Raw genomic sequence first — 17895 nt, 5'->3', positions numbered from 1 at the left:
GGCCTGGAGGCCTGTTGCACATATCTAGTTTAACAAACTCAGGGATACAGAGGAAATTTAGGGTTGACTAATTAAAAAACTGCTTAGGATCAGGGTTCAACATTCCCTGTCAACCTGGGGGTTAACACAGCATTATTAAGCCCTTAGTGCTTGCTCATGAAAGTGTGACACAGGCAGCAAACCCCACAACACATGAGAGAGTCAGTTTGAGTCAGGTATTATGAGAGAGTCAGCTCGATTTATTTCTATTTTGAAGATTAAAAGATATTATTATCTAAATTATAAATAATTTAAACACAATATACAAGGCAGAAGTAAACACAGTTAATAATACAGTATTTTAAATGCTTTATAAATGAAATATAATTTAAATGTTAATATTGAAATGGAATGATTAATCTAAAGATATTAGTAATATTTATTGACAAGTCCAAATTATATATATATACATATATATATATATATATATATATATATATATATATATATATATATATATATATATATATATATATATATATATATATATATATATATATATATATATATTATAATTAATTGTAATTCATATATTATTCCGAGTGCAGCATGGTGGCTCGGTGTTTAACACTGTCACCTCACAGCAGGAAGGTCACTGGTTTAAGCACCGGCTAGGTCAGTTAGTATTTCTGTGTGGAGTCTGTATGTTATGCTTGTGCTGGTGTGGGTTTCCCCACAGTCCAAGATATGCAGTATAGGTGAATTGAAAAAGCTAAATTGGCTGTAGTGTATGCATGTGAATGCAAGAGATGAACGTATGAGTGTTCCCAGTGCTGGGTTGCAGCTGGAAGGGCATCTGCTGCGTAACATATGCTGGATAAGTTGGCAGTTTATTCCACTGTGGCAATCCCTGATAAATAAAGGGAATAAGCCATAGGAAAATGAATGCATAAATGTTATTCGTATAAACTATAATTATTAACAATGCAAAAAAAAATTAACAAAAATTATTTTAGTATAAAAGAATGCTCAGTGACTGTTTTTATTTATTTATGCTGCATTAAAATAATATAAATGACAGAATTTAACATTTTCTTTATGATTTTCACTCTTAAGACAGTATTCTTAAACTGTTTCTTTGTCTCCGGTGTAAATTTCACCTTCATAAAGCCAGAACTGTTCATTGTTAACCTATTGTTAGAATGTTACACTCTCAGAAATAATGGTACGAGAGCTGTCACTGGGGTGGTACCTAAAAAGTACATTTGTACTTAAAGGGTCCACATTGGTACCTCAAAAGTATATGATACTACCTAAAGATATAAAGAGGAACACTTTTGTCCTTTTTAAGTACTAATACCCAGGTAGCAAAGAATTCTGGCCCAGATTTGGCATAAAGCTGGCACAACAGGCATTCATTCCGCACTAGCATGCAACATTTGGGCCAAACATGGGCCCAGGTTTGGCTGAGGTGGCACCGTCTTTAAGGTGGCACACAAGACTTGTGAAATGGAATGTTTGGCCCAGATGTTAAAAATGAATATATGGGACCAGGGGAGACCAAGCTGTAGCACTCACTTGCCTGGGGTCTGCAGTGGTAGGGGAAATTCGAAATTCAACGAAAACAAGCAACTACAATTGGCTTAAGAAAACTGGCAATGAAAATTCAGGAATTGCAACCAGCAGAACCTGGGAAGTTTTAAAAAATAATGATATGTAGGCCATACAAGTTTGGTCTTTCTTGACCCACATTTAAAATAGATTTAAATAATTTTTGAGTAATGAAACAAACTATATCAAATTCATTGCAGTCATGACCAACATGTCTGGCCCAGTTATGGGTTATTAACTTGGCTGAGACTTGGCCCCGATATAGTCCATGTTCGGCCATACCCGTCAACATTGGGATGTAAAAATAAGGGATATGCCCATGCACCACAATAAGGGATTATTATGTATCATGTGTATATGTCTGTTTAAATGCATGCCCAAAACCCAGACTTTCGTTCCGCTTCAAATTGCGTGTAAAGAAACAGCGTATATTTATCACTATAAAGCGCGTCAGCTGACAGTCATGCACCATTATATGATTGATTATATCATTATATCAATTTTGATGATTGAATAGGGAGGGCAATGGCACCTGTAATGAAAAGGAAAGGGAATCGCGCCATTTTTATATTTATTTCAAAGTGCCCAAACAAAGCGAAAGCACAGAACAGATTCACATTTAGGAGCAAGGGGCGGCCCCTGGTGGTTCGGCGGTATGGGTTGCGTATCGGCTCTTTAATGTTTATTTGCCACCCTTCAGAGAAAGACTGAAAATACAGGAGTAATACGGGATGATACCTTTACGGTATAATAGCAGGATAGTACTGTAAAATACGGGAGAATCCTGGGAATAACGGGAGGGTTGGCAGGTATGTGTTTGGCCTTTGTCTGTTATCCAACTTGGTCTAGTCATGTACCATAATTCACTGTGGCGTGTGGGCAAAGCAAAAGCTGATTGTGTGGGCCAGAGCTGGGCCAGAGAAACGTTGCTATGTTGGTATTTACCCTAAAGGTATTAATATAGACCTTTAAGGTAAAAATTTGTACCTTTTGAAAAGGTACCACCCCAGTGACAGCTCGCGTACCTTTATTTCTGAGAGAGTAGAATGTAGGTTTGAATTTACTAGTCACATCTTTTAACAACATTAATCTTTACTGTACATTTAATGATATCTTTTCCTTTCTGTTTCTGTAAAAAAATGTGCTGAACTTTTTTGTTTCCATGTAATTAATGATTTTGTTTTTGAATAACATTTCGTCTTTATATTATCCACACATAAAAAGGTTTTCATAAAAAAAAAGGTTCTTGGGTTTTATTGGGTCAGTGTGTCCACCTTGTTGGTTTCAAAATCTTTTTGTCCATTTTAAAATCTGTGTGTAAGCATGCACAGGCCTGAGCGGAATAGACAGAGTGATTGTTAGAGGGCCAAGTACCCATGGTGTGACCAGGGTGAGAGCATATGTGTAGCGAACAGCTGGACAGATGGTTTGAGATTTTGAACAGAGGAGGTTCAAGCACGGACAGAATCAGAATGTGGGAAAACTGCCTTTCACAATGATGAGGTTATGGATTTCCACACATACGTAGGCTGAGACATCCACCAGATCAGATATGCTGTCAGCTGCTATGTGTCTGTCACTCAGACCCACGCCAAACATCCCTGCTGGCATGAATAGATGTACTATGAGCACTCTGTTCAACCAGTGGGGGACTGAGAAGAAATGCTGCACAAACCATTTGCTCGGGTTTTCCCTTAAACAGCTGCATTCAAGTTTTGTGTAGAAAATAATGAGAAGTCAATAGTAAAGTGAAAACAACTGAAGCACATACACAGTCATCATATTTTTTCATGGTGGCTTGATGCCGATTTAAAAAGGTGATGAGTATTGCCTATGGACTTAATTTTCTTTTAAGTATGACTTTTAGCCACAATATCTGCAATATATGTATAAAAATTCAGTTTGAAGAAATAACTATTTGAAAGAGTATTACTTTAATATTGCATATTATATTTAATCCAAATCAATTGCATTGCTAATATTGAGATTATCAAATGAAAATGGTTATGTGCAAGTGGTATTTTGAGTTCTTCAGTGGGCATTATTCTACATTACTGGGTTAGGGTTAGAACTAATTGTGACTTATTAATGACAATCATAAAAATGTAAATGCATTTATATTAGATATTAAATTATTTAAGCAAACATGAAATGAAAGATTTTTGGGTTCCCAATATGGTCTGTATTCTCAAAAGAGAAGCATTGTGAGTTTAAGCAGCACATCTGTGTTCTCGAATGGGGGACAGAGGGAGAACACATTTTGGAGGGCAGGAACTGGCCAATGAGGTCCAACTTTTATTTGATAGAACACTCCTTCTGTCTCTCTCACTCACAGGATAGCTCATCTTGCATTGCAGTGTTAGTGTGGCTACTTTTGCTAGACATGTCTAATAGCATGTTCTGAATAACTCGGGCAACTGTAGAACTAGTGTATCTGCAAAGATGAGTTTCAGCTTGGGCATATCTCTGCTGTTGATTCAGCATGTGGTTCTTCTAAATGCTTTTTGGCGGGACATTCAAGTGACTACAAAGGGCCCAACATTGGACAAAGACAGCTCTGACGGTGGAATGACCCTTAAGGACCAGAAAATTGCTGATGTAGGGTCAGACATCATGGATGTAGCCAGAGGGATCCAAGGAACTGTGCAGAACTGGGACCAGAACCCAACTGTGAACTGGAAAAACGCTGCCACAGTGAAGACACCTGACACTTCCTTGAAGCTCGGCCGTTCTAAAACGGGTAATGATAAATCTTTATCAGAGGAAGTCGAAAAAGAATTAAATGTAAAAGTTTCCTCAGGTGATACCACTGGGTCAGGCTTAGGCTCAGGGCCCACTTTGGATTTGGCTCAGGAAAGCAAAACAACAGCAACCAACCTTACAGGAACGTGGGTCACTGACAGCAGGATTAGCATAATTGGCACCCCTGCTCTCCCTAAGGATTCCACCAACTGCATACCAAGAGGCTCTGACTGGCCTTTCTGTTTATCTCTCAGTGAAGTCACATTTTCTGTACCTAATTTTTTCAACCACACCCACGCAAAGGATGTGGTAGCTGTATTAAATGAATGGGGTTGGCTCCTGCGTTCAGGCTGCCACCATGGTTTGGAATGGTTCTTTTGCCTACTACTGGCACCAAGATGCCATAAGACCTCTGAAAAACCTGGTGTAGCCCTGCTACCATGCAGGACTTTCTGTGAGGTGCTGCTGGACAGCTGCTGGACAGTCCTACAGGAGAGGGGCCTGCCTGTGGCCTGCCACACCCTCCCCGAGGGACCAGAGCCCAGTCAGTCATGCGTAATCATTAGTAACCCCAAAGGTAAAACTTTGATGCTTTTCAAACTTGTGGTGCTTGTCTTGTCAGTATGTGTTATTTATCTGTGTGCTTTCTACCGTGAGAGGCACAGGGTACTTTATGTCTGCCAGCATCTGCTCTGCTCTGCTACTGCTTTGCCAGGGCTTTGACCAACACTTACGTGGTTAGAAACATTAACCAGCAGAAAGTTTATTCTTGCACATCTGCTGTGATGAGAAATCTGCATCTGCATGTGTGGCTCAGTGTGAATTCCTTCAAATTACATGCATGCTTGAGTACTAATTACATCATTATTCTACTGTTATTTTTGTTCTCAATCTTAAGGTTAGAGTTGTTTTTAACCTGCAACTCATAATTGAAGGTAAACTCTGTGTGCAAACCTGTCTTCAAACAGTTTGTGTTACGGTATACGCTAATAATTTGTGTACTAGTTGTTTATTGTATCTTGACTGGTTTGAAGAGTGGCACAAGTGACTTCACTTAGAGATATGCATAAAAGTATTACTGGGGTAGGAAAAAACTTGGTGTGGAAAACCCTTATGGAGATGGTTTGAGGTGTGCGTTATGCTAATTACTGTTTGTGCATGTTCCTTTTTGTAGAGACTTCCTGATTCATTAAAATTAAAGGAACAAAATTCTCCCTGTATGCATAAACAATTTTGTTTTAGTTCATTTTACAAATAAGAAATCGTCATAAGTTATGAGAGTAATGTGCTTCCTAAAAATTAAATGTACATTTAGCAGACACTTTATACAAAGTGACTTACAAATGAGGGAAGGCATAATGCAATGCTTGATCATAAGGCACTCATATCTCATATCAAGTACTACAAATAAAAACTTTGTGACATTGTTAGCTGGCTTTTGAATATTTGAATAATACCTTCCTTATATGTCAGAATTAGATTTTTTTTTCTAAGTAGCGATTTATCATTGGTAACACTGCAAGATGCAAGGTTCTGCCAATGACATTTTATTGGTTGCATTTTTATGAGAAGAGAAAGACCACATTGTGATAATGACACATTAAATAATGCTCTCATGACAGTGCATAGACATTTAATATCATATGGTATAGTGAATAAAATCAAATTTATTGTGTTTTTTCAATCTTCTCATGCCCCAGATAAGATTAGTTTTAGAGATGAAGCATTTTGATACTTACTTGTTAATGGAACTGTCTTCTCATGAGTTGGCTGAAAATATTTAGTTTACCAGCACTGTGCATAAAACATATGCCAGAGTAAATGCTGGTTCATCCCGCTGTGGCAACCCCTGATAAAACACTAAACCAAATGAGTCAACTCAGGCTCATTCTGAAAACGTAATCCCATGGACGTTTCTGGAGACCATGAAATACGTCCCAGGAGGTACGTATTTTTACAGTTTATGTTTTCGCAAATCCGCGAGAGGATGCTGTGTGCGCTTTTTCATATCTTTTTCGCGCCCACGCTGTTCTTGCGTAAACCCACCAGAGGCCTCTGGCAGCCGACCGCCCGTCTGACTGACTGAATGATTGACTGGGCGACTGGCCAATCGACTGACCCATCCTCCTCCTTCCCTAAACCCAACCAATTTTACTGATTAACCCGCCCACCCACTTTCCTAAACCCAACCGACGGTTTTGCAAAAGCCATTCAGAAAAAGAAAAGCCCTCACCTGCTTTTCACCGCATTCTCAACCCTGTTTATTCACTTGTTCATTTTATTTTTTTATTCTGTTTTTGTCTTACCTAATTTATGGAACTGCTCTTCCCTGGACTTTGACCCGTCGTTGTGGTCAACTCCTCTCTGCGTCTCAAATCCGCCAATTTGTTTATGTAGCAATGGTATAATGACCACATATAATTATTGTTCAGGCGCAACTGAAATTTAAAGAGATAAAACCACTGCTTATCATAATCTGTCCCCTAGGTATAGATCTGAACATTATAAGGCAGTAAGTGATTACCTGGCCAAATCTATTTATTTTAAGGTTCAATTCAGTCTATTAACAAACACTAATTTTCAACTATAAAACACTGGCTTCAACTATATTTTTTGTATGATACAGAAACTTATGTATTAGGTTAAAACTGACTGTTTAAGAGAAGGAGGCAAGAAGTAGTTTTTAACATTTTTAGCAGCTTTAATAAACAAATGAGCATAAAGCAAATGTGTGGCAGCAGCCACTAATGGACGACTACCACCTAAACAAAACAAAAAATAAAATGTCCCAGGTCTGGTCCTTGATTGTCTTTCTTTGTGGTGACTCCTTCTCGCATCCTTACAACACTCTTCTGTGATCCTCGAGAAAGCATGGAAGCAACTTGGTTTGTCACTTTTTGGGGTCTCCTGACACATTCTCATTGTGTTCTGAAACATGGAGGATGGTTCTGCATTTGCATGTGTTGTGAGAATTTCAACCCAAGCTCATTATTGGTATGTCTCCATATATAAATCCCTGGAGATTGCGAAATACTTCCCTGGAGGTACGTTTTTTTTTTTTTGCTTTGTACCCTTGTACCCTACTTTGTAGCCTTGTACAAAAAAAGATTTTGGTTAATACAGCTAATATTACCCTTCATGACAACTCAGAGGGGGTGAATTTTTTTATAACTCATCCGTTTCCTTTATATTAAGTTACATTAAGTTTGCATAATTAAGGGAGTGGCCATTTGAGTGACAGCTTGGTCTCGTTGGTCACCGTCACGTCACCTCAGCTGAATCCTGCAGATTAGCCACTGAACTCAGCAAATTTATCGTATTTCTGTGTTGTTTTATGTGACTTTACACAGGCAACTGCCTTTTGGACTTGTTTCCTACAAATATTAGATGGCATGGCATGCTGAGTGCACTTAATTGTGCTCACAAACCATTCACGTGGCCTTCGTTTCCCATGTGAGTAAAGTTATATACTTATATACCATCTCTGTACATGTACAGTATTTGTTTTATTTAAGATCATTTATCGTTTATGTTTATATTTAGAGCTGTGATGCACTCCAGAATCTGACGAATTGATTAGCTGTAGGCTCTAGAACCGTCATCTGAAGCGTTGTCATACAGTGTTATGCTGGATTTCATCAATAGTCTTAACTTACATTAACTAACACAGACTATATCTGAAGTATTTGGAAGTAATTCGCATTTTCCTCCTGTTGAAAAACGTCATAAGAACAATGTTTAGTGGCTCAATGTATTACAGCAGTGTTTTTAAAAGTCTTTACACTTTATTGATATAGTATACAACCAAGCACAAGTGGTCAGAATACAAACGAGTCAAAGGTGATACAGTATTAAGCGTTCTCCCAAAGTAAAGTGTGTCTGAACCAGGTCCAAGCAAAATGCCAGCAGGTGTCTGTAGCTCCGCTCATTCTCTTTGCCCTTGTTTGGTATCCCGCCGTGGGTGTCATGACGCGCGAACAAAATGGCAACTGTTGGCTGCGCCTACTTGTGGCTTCTTTTGCTCTCTTTGGAAACCTATGGGTGACGTCACGGATACTACGTCCATATATTTTACAGTCTATGGACTGACCTGATCACCAATCAGTGTTTTCAGAAACAATCCAGAAAAAGAAATGCCTGAAAGGCCGCCTGATTTTTTTCTCTTTTTGAAAAATTACCACGTTCTCACCCTGTTATTTACTTGTTTATTTTAATTTTTGCCTTTACCTGCTTTCTGGAACCGTTCACTTACATGGCGAGCTACTAGGCAAACTGGTCACAGTGGAAAAGCTGTCCACACGAAGGTAAGCGGTCAGCAGTAGTGCAAAAAGAATGTCTTGCTAAAAAGTCAATTAAAAGTATTGCCAGTGACACTCAATCTAGTAGCAAGCAAAGTACAATTTTAGAGTTGTTTGCTAACATAAGTTGATATCTTTTTAGTTTCTTTTTTATCTAGCAATCACTGAATTTTAGCAGAAAGAAGCTACAATACAGATAATTGAGCTGAAGCTTGACTACACAATTAAATCACAAATCAAATCGAGATCTCAATATCTGTCAAAAAAAATCCCAATTAGATATTTTCCCCAAATCCCACAGCCATACTGGCTATATAATTCGCATTCTCCAGAAATGTATATGGGGGTACGTTTTCACAATGAGCCTGTGTTGGAGAATTTGTGTGCTTGGTTATGGCTGCACGATATTGAAAAAAAAATGCTTTGATTTGTTTTGTTGCGATATAGATATATGTTCACAGCTCTGGAGAGAACTCAGGAATTCATATTGATTGGGATAATTTTGCAGGAGTAAAAAATATAAAAATATAAATAAGCATAATACAAGAAAGCAAATAGAAATGATCAGTGCTTTGTGGTTTTTGGGTCAGAAACCAAACAATCAAATGTAAAATAACACTACATGTGTCTTCATTGTTTAAATAACTTAATAAAAATTAGTCTAAAGCAATGAATGCTTTACACTCCTGATGCTCTCACTCTCACAGGCCTTAAACACTTTCATTATGCCTTAACACTGCAGTGACTCCACAAATCTAATATGTTCTTAACTGTGGAGCTGCTCAGCTATAATCCCGACTCAACATTTCAAATTTTGTGATTGCAATGTGACTATTGCAAATCCGTACATTGTGATATCGATGCTGAAGTGGTATACTGTATAGTGCAGGCCTTGCATGTGTGCAAAACTCATGAAATTGTTTTTCCAGTTTGTTAGTGGGGTTTTTTCTTACTTGAAGTGTGTTTTCCCTGCCACCTTATTGCCGCCTTAGGAATTTTGCTTATTGATAGTTATTAAAAGTGTAGACAGCTTTAGGTATTGAGAAGGGACATGGAAGCAGAATAAGATTTTAAATCTTAATAAAGAAGCCAAAGCTCAAACCAGAGCTGTTGGTGGTCTAATACTTTTGCACAGTACTATACATGAATAAGCCTGTGTACTGTAAGACCTCAGTTGTGTTGGTTGGTGAGTGGGCATTTGGACAAAGAGACAGATTATTGTGTCTCTATGTTATTACTTGCAGGGTTTAACAAGATCCCCGCTGAAAATGACTAGACATTTGGCTGAGAATTCACGATCGGATGCAATTGCCTTTATTTTTAGCTACTGTATGAGGGCCTTTTTGGAATGATGTGCAATAAAATGTGGGAGAGCAAAAAGGGATTCATTGTGAGAGCTGTGAAGATCTGTTGTAGGGGGGGTGAAGTAGTTGTCATGACACAAAGACATCCTTCATTGTTAAATAGCCCTGCATTTTTATGACCAGAACTGGCATTGCAGTGTAGTGGTAATTAATAAGGTTCGTGTTTTGATCTAGCACTGTGGTCTTGGTGAAAGCAGCATGAAAATCACAGAAGCAAACAACTGCCAAAGAACATATTAAAGAGTATTGTGTAGACCATGATGTAAGTGTTTTCTTTGCACGTTTGTTACTTCATTATGTAACTTTATTCAATTTTTGTTTTATTTAGCTGCGAATATTCATTCATCTGCATAATTATTCCAAATGTGTTTTTAAAAGCTGGATTATTATACGTGGTAGTGGCAGCTGTTTCATGCTGGTCGTTTTCTTGGGTTACACTTTTTCTTATCTCATGGGAAGCAGGGTCTGGGATCATTTTGGGGAGACTTTATCATAATTGGGCCTGTTGAGAGCCCAGGAGGAATCAGTTCACAGGATACTCTGGTTACCATCTCATGCATTTAACTCCCTCTTACCTATCCAGCTGTCAAAGTTCTGAGGGAGTACAACCCTTAAGTTAAGAAAAGAAAAAAAAAAGAAAGAAAGAAAGCATACACTAATGTCAGGAAAAACTGAACTGCTTTCTGTTGCTTGTTTTTTTTTTCAGGGTTTATTAATGCTTCTTTTTGTCACTATAATCACAAAATATTTGTTTGCTTACCGTATTTAGTCATTCCCTATCACAGCTGTAGGATGCATACACACGTGGGAGATAGTCTGGAACAGTTGGCCAACACTGGTGTGCAAGGGATGATTTATTCACCAGCATGTTCACATGCATTGCAGAACTGCATGTTCCTTGACAATAATTATTTAAGCATAGATGGTAACTCTTCATGCAGAATGTTTGCAGTTTCTGTCAGGTTTCAGCAGAAATTAAAACTAGGGGCAGTTAAACAACAACCATTTTCATTTATTGTTACATTTCTGTGTCAGTTGCATGTTCTCCTTGTGTTCACGTAGGTTTCCTCCGGGTGCTTCGCTTCCACCACAAGCCTAAATACATGCACTATAGGTGAAGCTAAATTGTGCATAGTGTATGTGTGTGAAGGGGAGAGTATGGTTATTTCCCAGTGATGGGTTGCAGCTGGAAGGGTATGTAAAACATATGCTGGATAAGTTGGCGGTTCATTCCACTATGGATACGCCAGATTAATAAGGGGACTAAGAAAAAAAGAAAAGGAATGAATGTGTTAAGTTTACAGCAATTAATTTACTTTTCAGAATAAGCCTATGTTGAAAACAGAAGTGAAATAGTATTAGTACTGGTAGCTCTCCTTGGGTCTCATTTATAAAACATATTTATATTTATAAAGAAATCAAGTGAACGTACGACAGGACAAATTATTTATAATAATTTGCGTAATAATATAGTCATAAATGTATAATTATTTCTTAAGTGGGTAAGGTCATAAACGGCTTATACATAAACAGATTTTCATTTAGCCCCTTACACCAATATCGCATCGACATCGGTTTGGTCCTTACTCTGGGTTTAAGTACACCAAGATGTTTTGCAGGAAGAAAAGAAAAAATATAATGCAAACATTTCATGACGCTTGAAAACACACAATTTTTTGATCCAAAAAATTAAAAATGTGTGTTTTCATCTCATGCAGCAGGAGAACCAAATGCTGTATCTACAACTGCAAGACAGGATTTGAGACATAAATTGGCCACTGACATGTAGAAATATTCTGTTTTTTTTGTGATTATTTTACAATATGTATGATCTTTTAAAAAAATCCAAAAACCACTAGAATAGTGTTTTATATTTTGCCAACTTGTGTACTTTCATTATACCAAATGTTTCAAAGAATGTTTAAATCTAGAGTAATAAGCAATTTTGACTAGTGAGATTGAACACGGCCAGTGCTGCAACGCTTATGGCATCATACCCTCGGTTTAGGGTTTGTTTGTTTTTCATAGAAAAACACCAGGGAAAACCTTAACAGGTTGTGCATTTTATTAGACTATACATTAACAGCATCATCAGAACCAACAATCCAGAATCTCAAAATGCATATAGTATGATAAAACTTTGTTGCTTATCAACATAGTTCATAAAAATATCTCAAAAGCAAACATGGTTTCTGCAGGTGTCCCTAACATGTAATGAAGATAACAACTTCCATGATTTCACACTCAGTCACGTTGACATCAAAATACGCCTATGTTTGTTGTGAATACACCTCCTCTCGTGACAAAAAAAAAAAAAAACATTACTGTGTTTTTAACATGAGAGTCAGGACTTCAGTTTAACATCTCATCCGAAAGATGGCACTCACTTAGCAGTATAGAGCCCCCTTCACTATACTGGAGTGTTAGGACCCACAGACCACAGGTTGAGCGCCCCCTGCTGGACTCACTAAGACCACTTCCAACAGCAACCTAGTTTTCCCATGTGGTCTCCCATCTAGGTACTGACTAGTCACAGCCCTGCTTAGCTTCAGGGGGCGACTATGTGAGAGTTGCAGAGAGCTGCCGGCATGAATATTATTGAGCATGTCTGCGGTAAGATGAAGGAGGAGGCATTAAAGATGAATCCAAAGAACCTTGATGAACTGGGAGTCCAGGAAGAACGCTTTCTTTGCCATTCCAGATGACTTTATTAATAAGTTATTTGAGTCATTGCAGAGATGTATGGATGCCGTCGTCCAAGCTTATGCGAGTCATACACAATATTAGTTCTTTTTCCACTTCACCATGACTTTATATTCTATACTGTATATTATTTCTGCTAAGTGACAAGACTTTTGTCTAAGCAAAGTCAGACCTTAGTGTCTTAATTAAATAATTAAACATCAAGGCATGATAATATTTTATTTTGGTAAAATAAGCATAATCTAGAGGACTTTGCCTATCATCTAAGCCAGGGGTCTCAAACTCGCGGCCCGCAGGCCATTTGCGGCCCTCAGTGCAATATTTTGTGGCCCGCACCGACCGCTGTACACTGACAGAATCAGCGGAGCGGGGAGAGAGAGCGCTCCCCGTTCCGCTGATTCTATCCGTACACATCGGTCACTGGCATTCCCCGCCCGCCGTGTAAACAAAGGGGCGGGGATGCCGATGACGTCACCACGCACCCCGCCCCTTTGTTAGACGCTGTGACGGGCGGGAAGTGTAAGGAGGGAACTTGCACCGGCCAGAAGGTAAGCTGTTCCCACCCCTGCCTGCCACTTAGCTACCTATCTGCAGCCTGCCACCTACCTAGCTACAGCCTGCATCTTATATATATTATAGGTAGATACAGACTGGTACAGACTGATGTGACTGGAGTGGGGTGGGGGTGTTTTATTTATACATATATACGCCTTTTTTTTAGGTGAGGGAATGGAAGTTTTGAGTGAGTTCCCCCAAGCCATACTGAGGGTCTCAACTGCTTCCGCTCTAAAGCCAAATGTGGTTCAGATTTGTGAGAAGAAGCGCTGTCAAGTCTCTGGCAGCAATAAGTAGGCAAAAGATGCCATGTTCAGAAGAACTGTTCATAATCTTCACTCAATGTTCTATTAATTTTCAGGACACTTCATGTTCAGAAGAAATAATTAAAACTGTTAATAATGACATTTGATGACTTTTTTTTTGTGAAATCCCTTATGCGGCCCAGCCTCACCCAGACTTTGCCTCCTGCGGCCCCCAGGTAAATTGAGTTTGAGACCCCTGATCTAAGCCACTTCTGATACCAAATGATCAACTAGAACTCAAGTTATTATTTGTTGTTCCTAAAACTTGGATAGGTGACAAGACCTTTGACATGGTACACACTTGCATTGGCATGTTTTTGGTTTGCATGTAAACTGGGGCAATGGGTTATTCCAGTAAGTTGAATTGGCAGTGTATTAGTGTGCATTTAAACGTGTAAATCCATTTTCTGATACTATTAGTGTATCTACATCCCGAACTTCATGGTGGTTCAATGGCTTCAACGTTATTGTGATTTACAAGTGTATTGTGTTTGTTTTGTAAAGTAGGATGCAGGAGTAAGTGGACACATCTGGACTAAATAACAGGCCAGTTATACTCCCAAAATCTCCTGTGTGAGCATTTTGAAAAATAATGACACACAACACAGGAACGAAATGAATGTTGGCTAAGTCAGTGAATAACTGGACAGCCGTGTCAATGAGAATCATGGTGTCGAGTGGAAAAGTTGCTAAGTTGCTATTGCTTTTGAAATATGACCCTGATCTTGGAGCATTCATTCATACACTTTCTGTGTATAGGTGTAGAACTAAAATAAAAGAACATGTTTAGTAGGGCTGACATTCGTAATGCTAAACTAATGACAGGATACAGAAATAGGCTGCATTTACACTGCAGATCTTGATGGTCAATTCCAATTTTGTGGCCCTATCCGATTTGTTTGCTGACCTGCTTACACCATCTTTTAAAAGTGACTTGTATCCAATTGTCTGTATTTACACAGCACACGGCAAGGGCGCAATGACCAGGAAAAAAAAAAAGAGCGCTGACTTACTTAATTATTAGCTGATAATTAAAGAGTGCTCCTTTCTCTATTCCTGTATGTAATCTGTTTGCATCTTTTGACAAACTGTTTTACTATAGTTTATGACAGAAAGGTTCTCATTTGTCCATCTTCTTTTGATATATAAGCTTTTTAAAACCTTTAGGCATCTTAATGCAATGTCCATGGTGTAATGTATGCATGTGATGTAGCCATGCACTAATTTTATATTAGTTTATATTGGTTACGTGGCGGACATTGCGCTCTCTCGCTCTCGCTCTTGTTAACACCTGTGCTATATGACAATATAAAAGCTGTTTAAGTCCTCGTGTATGAGATTTAAGGTTTGGTTCTGGTTATTTGCCTGAATGCTGCTCTGTGTGAACGCAGAGGGAAAATTTCCGGAAAGAGCGTGTCCATGTCTACTCCAGCCAATCAGAACAATCAGATGCATTCATGACGCTGTTTATGTTTTAATAAAAGCCTTTGAATATGTTTCCAAACACATTTCGCTGCTAGATGTTAAAACGCTTATGATAACTCGCTTTTTTTTAACGTCGGTTCTGCTTAAGTTGCTTGACTGGTGTGCACATGAAGTGCAGGAGTGCTCCGGTGAACTCCAGCGCAAACACACACACACATATATATATATATATATATATATATATATATATATATATATATATATATATATATATATATATATATATATATGTGTGTGTGTGTGTTTGCGCTGGAGTTCACCGGAGCACTCCTGCACTTCATGTGCACACCAGTATTGTGTAAGACTTAGATGAAAACATAGAGGAACACTTTCGCATGTATATATATATATATATATATATATATATATATATATATATATATATATATATACATGCGAAAGTGTTCCTCTATGTTTTCATCTAAGTTTTACACAATACTTATTCATCCATAGATTTTGTAATGTAGTCAAATGTGTAATTATTTAGCTGTGGTTCGCAAATGTGCCTTCGGATGTCTTCGGGGCAAAGCAGCTGCATGATAATAAAGCTTTAAATAAAAGTGAAATCATTAACAAAAGCGCAGCCGTTAGAGGCCATTTCTGGTTAATGATGTCAGAATTTACTTGTATTTTGGAATGGATGTGTGGATGGACTTTTCCGAAAATATTCCAGAAAATTCTTGCCTGTGTGAACAGCACTTTTTTGGATCTACCTGTAAAGTCATTCCGGTAATTTTCCGCATATTTATCGGTATCACTGTGTGAAAGGGGCTTTTGTAACCCCCTGTCCTAACAACATGTTACGTGACGAGATTTGCAGTGATTGAATTTGCAGTGAATTTGGCTGTTTGCACCAGACGCAACACAACAGAAATTTAAATACAGCCAATCAAAAGCACAGAATATATGTGCACTCACTGCACTCCAACGAAATGGTAAGATTTATAATCTAATTAATACATATTAAACCTCTTTAACATTATTAAATGTACACGCTGAATCACAAAAATAAGGAAAATAGGACAAAATTTTTTTCTTCTATCGCGTGCCGTTGCTTTTAGTTAGAGCACGACTTAAATCAGCCTTTAGGCTCGATAGTCAGACTCGCCCCCGTTTGGTGTTGTCAATCTGGCAATCTGCACTTGTGTTTTAAAGAAGGCGTGCAATACCTAGTTCAACCACTGGGTTTCAAACTTACATTCTGCACCTTTATAGTTAACACAGCATTTTATGAATATACCCAATTGGAGTTTTATCATCACAAAAGTGTAAGTTCAAATATTAGAAATGTATGTTTCAATAGAGAATACAAAAATGTAATAATTAATTCAAAATTAATTCAGATTCTCTTTTTAAAGTTCTGCTGAAATGCAGTTCTTTTTCACAAGGGTGGTCTAGAACTAAATGTTTAGTCAGTCCCACACATTTAACTGTTAAGATTAAATGTATGTGACCTGACAATGGTTTTGCTTTAGACCATCATAACCATGAGAAAGCTAAATTTCACATAATCAGCATGTTAAATTTAGTACGATTCTCCCAGGACTTGCTGTAATGTACATTGTGATGTATTATTCCACAGTGCCTCACAATTTTCCCCTAGGTTCTGTAGACATGGCAATCATCAGTCACTACTTTTTTTATCAGTCTCTAGAGGCTGTAGCTTGTTGATTTATGAGGCTGAACCAGTTGACTTCCTAAAGAGGTGCAATGTCACACAGATTTCAGTGATTTATGTAATAACTGGCCCTTTTTTCCTAAAGTCCCATTTTATTTTAAGCACCAGTAAAAATTTCATGAAAATGAAAGCATCTATTTTAAAAATCCTAAAATCAATTGAAAAATTTACTCATAACTAAATAATTGAGACTTTCCACTTAAAGGTACACAATAATAAATAAAAACTGCATGTGTTAAATTACATATAACCAGTGTTTAGATGGCTTAGATACTAGATTAGCTACAGTTTTTTACATTGTTTTATACATTTATTATTATACATTTTCCAGTAGCTTGACAGTAGTTAATCTATTTATGATCAGCATGTTCTGGTAGCTACTTTTTCCCAGTAAAGTAGTTTGACAACAGCATTATTTCATTTAGGGAACCTGCAATGATCTGAAGCGGCACAGCTTAATTTTAAGAATCACATACTACAATTGTGTATTACTGCCATCTATTGGTAGATTACAGATCTCATGATTTTACATTTACTCCTATTTTGTAAATAATATGTGTCAAGTACAAACAATGGACATGTTATTATTCTAATTCAAATATGTTGTTATTGAAATGCTACATTTGTTTTGTACTAGTTGTCAACAGTTAAATTTGAAACTCAATCCAAACAATACGTTCTGTAATCATTCATATGCACAAATGTCTTTGTGAAAGCTGTGTGTGAAAGTTATAACAAACAAATTATAATTCATCATAACTTTTATATTAAAACCTATTTTACAAAACAGTTACAGAAATATACAGGAACATCTATACAAAACAGCACACACTCTTGGTGGCCTCATAATTGGGGACTAACAAGACTATAATTATGTAATATTATAACAGAACTGTATTATCTGTATTTTATAACTACAATTAAATTATTATACCTTTATTGTATGATGTAATATGTTATGTTAAATAATAATAATATTATATATTATGTATTATATTTCATTTAAACAAATTTCATCTTGCACAGTGAAAGAGAACTTTCTTTTTTAACACATTTCTAAACATAATAGTTTTAATAACTAATTTCTAATAACTAATTTAATTTATTTTGCCATGATGACAGTCAATAATATTTATTTATAAAAAATAAATAAATAAATCTCACAAAGAATCTGC

At 37.3% G+C, this 17895-nt stretch overlaps 1 protein-coding gene across 4 annotated transcripts in view; it reads left to right on the top strand.

Moving 5' to 3' along the window:
• col18a1b (collagen type XVIII alpha 1 chain b) overlaps positions 1-17895 on the top strand; it is a 67076-nt gene that overhangs the window by 10608 nt on the left and 38573 nt on the right. Inside the window, exons 1-2 of one of the 4 annotated variants that reach the window (XM_073954003.1) lie at positions 843-3326; positions 3366-4909. The exons of the other annotated variants lie outside the window; for them this stretch is intronic. Of the exons in view, the coding sequence (XP_073810104.1) occupies positions 4033-4909 (877 nt within the window). The 5' untranslated portion in view covers positions 843-3326; positions 3366-4032. Of the gene's footprint in view, positions 1-842; positions 3327-3365; positions 4910-17895 lie in introns of those variants that run through there. 4 annotated transcript variants of the gene reach the window in all.

Source organism: Danio rerio, chromosome 6, assembly GCF_049306965.1.
Source record: "Danio rerio strain Tuebingen ecotype United States chromosome 6, GRCz12tu, whole genome shotgun sequence".
Taxonomy (NCBI): Eukaryota; Metazoa; Chordata; class Actinopteri; order Cypriniformes; family Danionidae; genus Danio; species Danio rerio.
Note: the sequence above shows the minus strand (reverse complement) of the source record. Positions and strands in the feature narration are given on the sequence as shown.